At 39.3% G+C, this 3,016-nt stretch overlaps 1 protein-coding gene across 1 annotated transcript in view; it reads left to right on the top strand.

Annotated features, from left to right (window-relative positions):
• Positions 1 to 3,016, top strand: part of VWDE (von Willebrand factor D and EGF domains) — a 58,632-nt gene that overhangs the window by 48,884 nt on the left and 6,732 nt on the right. Inside the window, exons 25-28 of the mRNA XM_019531756.1 lie at positions 708 to 803; positions 1,150 to 1,245; positions 1,957 to 2,052; positions 2,140 to 2,235. Coding sequence (XP_019387301.1) covers positions 708 to 803; positions 1,150 to 1,245; positions 1,957 to 2,052; positions 2,140 to 2,235 — 384 coding nt within the window. The remainder of the gene's footprint in view (positions 1 to 707; positions 804 to 1,149; positions 1,246 to 1,956; positions 2,053 to 2,139; positions 2,236 to 3,016) is intronic.

Raw genomic sequence — 3,016 nt, 5'->3', positions numbered from 1 at the left:
GTTCCTCACTAACCCTTGGCCCAGGTGTGCCTCCCCTGGGGCCCAAGGGGGCCCCAGCAGGGAGGTGGCTGTTCTTGTCCCTACTTAAGAAGACAGAATCAATTCTGAGGAACAAAAAAAAAAGAGGGAAGGAGAATGGAATGAAATGTCCTGAAGCTGAGCACATTAATCATTTGATGCTAGGGTCCCATTTGTTGTTCCATCTTTAAATTTTCCCTTTTGTAGAAAAGTACTTGAATAGATGGTTGCCTGATAGAACTAGACTGGAAACATTTCTTAAGTACAATTTTTCTTTGACAGTTTTCAATCTTGCAACATGCTTAATTATGCCACTGAGATAAATCCTATCTTATATGCACTTCCTCAAGTGATAGGTTTGGGCAGGGGTGGCCAAACTGCAGCACAAGTACCATGGGCAGCCTCTCTGTGTGGCCTGCAACAGATCAGGGAGGGGACACAAAGCACAGCAGCAGATAGTGCAGGAAGCAGAACATTAAGCAGGAGATTGGTCAGGGAGCACAGAGTAGGGAGCAGAAAGCAGATAGGGCACAGAAAGGAAATCTGAGTGGTATTTGTAGGGGAGGGGGTTAATTTGCAGCATGCCTGCCAAAAAGTTTGGCCCCTGCTGGGTTACAGTGTAACAAATTGTAATGAATTATTTTGCTATCTTCTTATTCTGTGTTTTCTTCTAACTTTCTGGATTATAGTGGTCTGCAACAGACACTGTGAAAATGGTGGTGAATGTCTTGCTCCAGATACCTGCCAGTGTAAAGCTGGTTGGTATGGACCAACCTGCAGTACAGGTAAAATTGGGAATTGCTTGGGATCTATGCTCATGGACTGATAGAAGCCAAAGGAACTCCCAGACCTCAAAATTGGCCCAAGAAAGTGCCAGTCTCTAGTGTTACTGCTGCAGAACCTTAGTTACCCTTTGTACTTCCAGTTATTAAGTCACTTGTTAGCACTGGATAAGGTATGTAAGTGAATGGCACCTTCAGCTATTTTACCAGCTGTTTTTTTTTTTCTTATTGTGCATAGTTATTTAAGCCCTGTAACTTCAGTCAAAGCAAGCTATTCAATCACCCATGTAGCTTATGAATTTACATTTGGATTTATTGGGATTTTTCTTTCTTTTCTTCCACTCTGCAGCCATGTGTAACCCAGTATGCCTCAATGGTGGCTCCTGTACTAAGCCAAGTGTTTGCCTCTGTCCATATGGATTCTTTGGTCCCCAGTGTCAGAATGGTAATAATTCTCCCTCTCCCGCTCTCTTGATGAGATGGCCACTGGGAAAACAGCTCGTCTAAAAGGACAAACCTTATGGCTTTAAAAATTCTGAGCTAAACACAGATATAACAGTGCAAGATAGAAATCACACTTTCTTTAAGATGCAATTGCTTATACTGGACCAGACTGTTGCATGAACACAGCTTCATCTGATCCCCACCATGTCTTTATCATGTACTCTTGTGCAGAAGTTGGCCATAGTCTGTTGACTATATCTGGGCCATAAGGAGCTTATATAGGTACACTGCTACTTGAAATACTAGAGTGCAATAAAACTGTCACACTTTAGCCATTCATAGAATCATAGAAAATTAGGGAAGGAAGGGACCTCAGGAGGTCCAACACTCTGTTCAGAGCAGGACCATCCCCAACTAGATCATCCCAGCAAGGCTTTGTCTAGCTAGGATTTAAACACTTCCAAGGATGGAGATTCCACAACCTCTTTGGGTAACCTGTTCCATTCTCCCTTGTGCTGACAAGATGGTTCCTCCACTTATTGCAGGTAGGTATCTTTCCTTGTCAGTATAATTTCTACCAGACAGGCATGATTTGGCTGAATATAAATAATATAAGATTACAACAGTCCAGAAATCAATTATCAATCTATCTGTTTCCCTGGAATAATATGCAACAACAAAAATAAAGCATGTACAATTATTTTTTTTAAAGCTATCTGTAATCCTCCATGTAAGAATGGCGGCCATTGTATAAGAAATAATGTGTGCACCTGTTTGGATGGATACACTGGCAGAAGATGTGAAAAAAGTAAGACAATATAAAATTGCTTCCAATATTTAGAAGCAAAAGGTGAATTTAAAGCACAGGTACTAATCAGCAAATGTTTATTTTAAGGTATCTGTGACCCAGCTTGCATGAATGGAGGAAGATGTGTAGGACCGAACATTTGTTCTTGTCCCTCAGGGTGGAGAGGAAACGCATGTAATACACGTAAGTATCTTATACCTAATGTGCATAAAGCCATTAAAGTAAATAAATACCATTTAGTTGCAATGTAACTTTTAGATAAATAATGTAACAGAAGTCTGTTTTTCTGTCCAAACAAAAGAAATTAAGGTGACACAAAAACAAAGAAACAAAAACCAAAAAAAAGGCCAGTTTTCCTCTGAGTACGTATTTGCATTAAAATGCAAGATGTCATATCAGTACCACTGAAACAAAGCCAGGGAGCTTCCAGTTTAACCATGAGAACACAGCATGCAGTACTTTCTAATCCAGGGTAGCACACAATATTTGTCTTCTCTCTCAGTTCTTGTCTAAATAAAAAGGCATCTAAATTTCAGTTGTTCATTCATAGCAACTTGTCTGTTAGAAACTGTTTAGCACACCTGTCTCAAGGTCCTAATACAGAATTCACATTGTAAATCAGAAATTACTTCATTTGAATCAATAAAGTGATACTGCTCTGAAATCAAAATGAGTTCCCCAAATGCCTCTTCATTAAATAAATACAGGCACTCCTAAATAAGTCTCTCAGTATTTTCAGTTTTAGAAGTATTACACTAATCTTAATCCATAGCTATATTTTTCCAACATATTCAATGTTTAATAGGATCAGGCAGATGTAGATTTTAACCTAAAAATATGTTTGTTGCATTGGCCAAAGTATCTAGTGTAAAAAACAAACAAACAAAAAGATTCCCCCTCCTTCCCCCCCAGACAGTTAAAGCTTCTTTCTAAAACCACCTTATATCAAATCTTTAGAACTGCA

Source organism: Crocodylus porosus, unplaced genomic scaffold (assembly GCF_001723895.1).
Source record: "Crocodylus porosus isolate Cpor-Errol unplaced genomic scaffold, CroPor_comp1, whole genome shotgun sequence".
NCBI lineage: Eukaryota > Metazoa > Chordata > Crocodylia > Crocodylidae > Crocodylus > Crocodylus porosus.
This window is presented reverse-complemented; position numbering and strand designations above follow the sequence as displayed.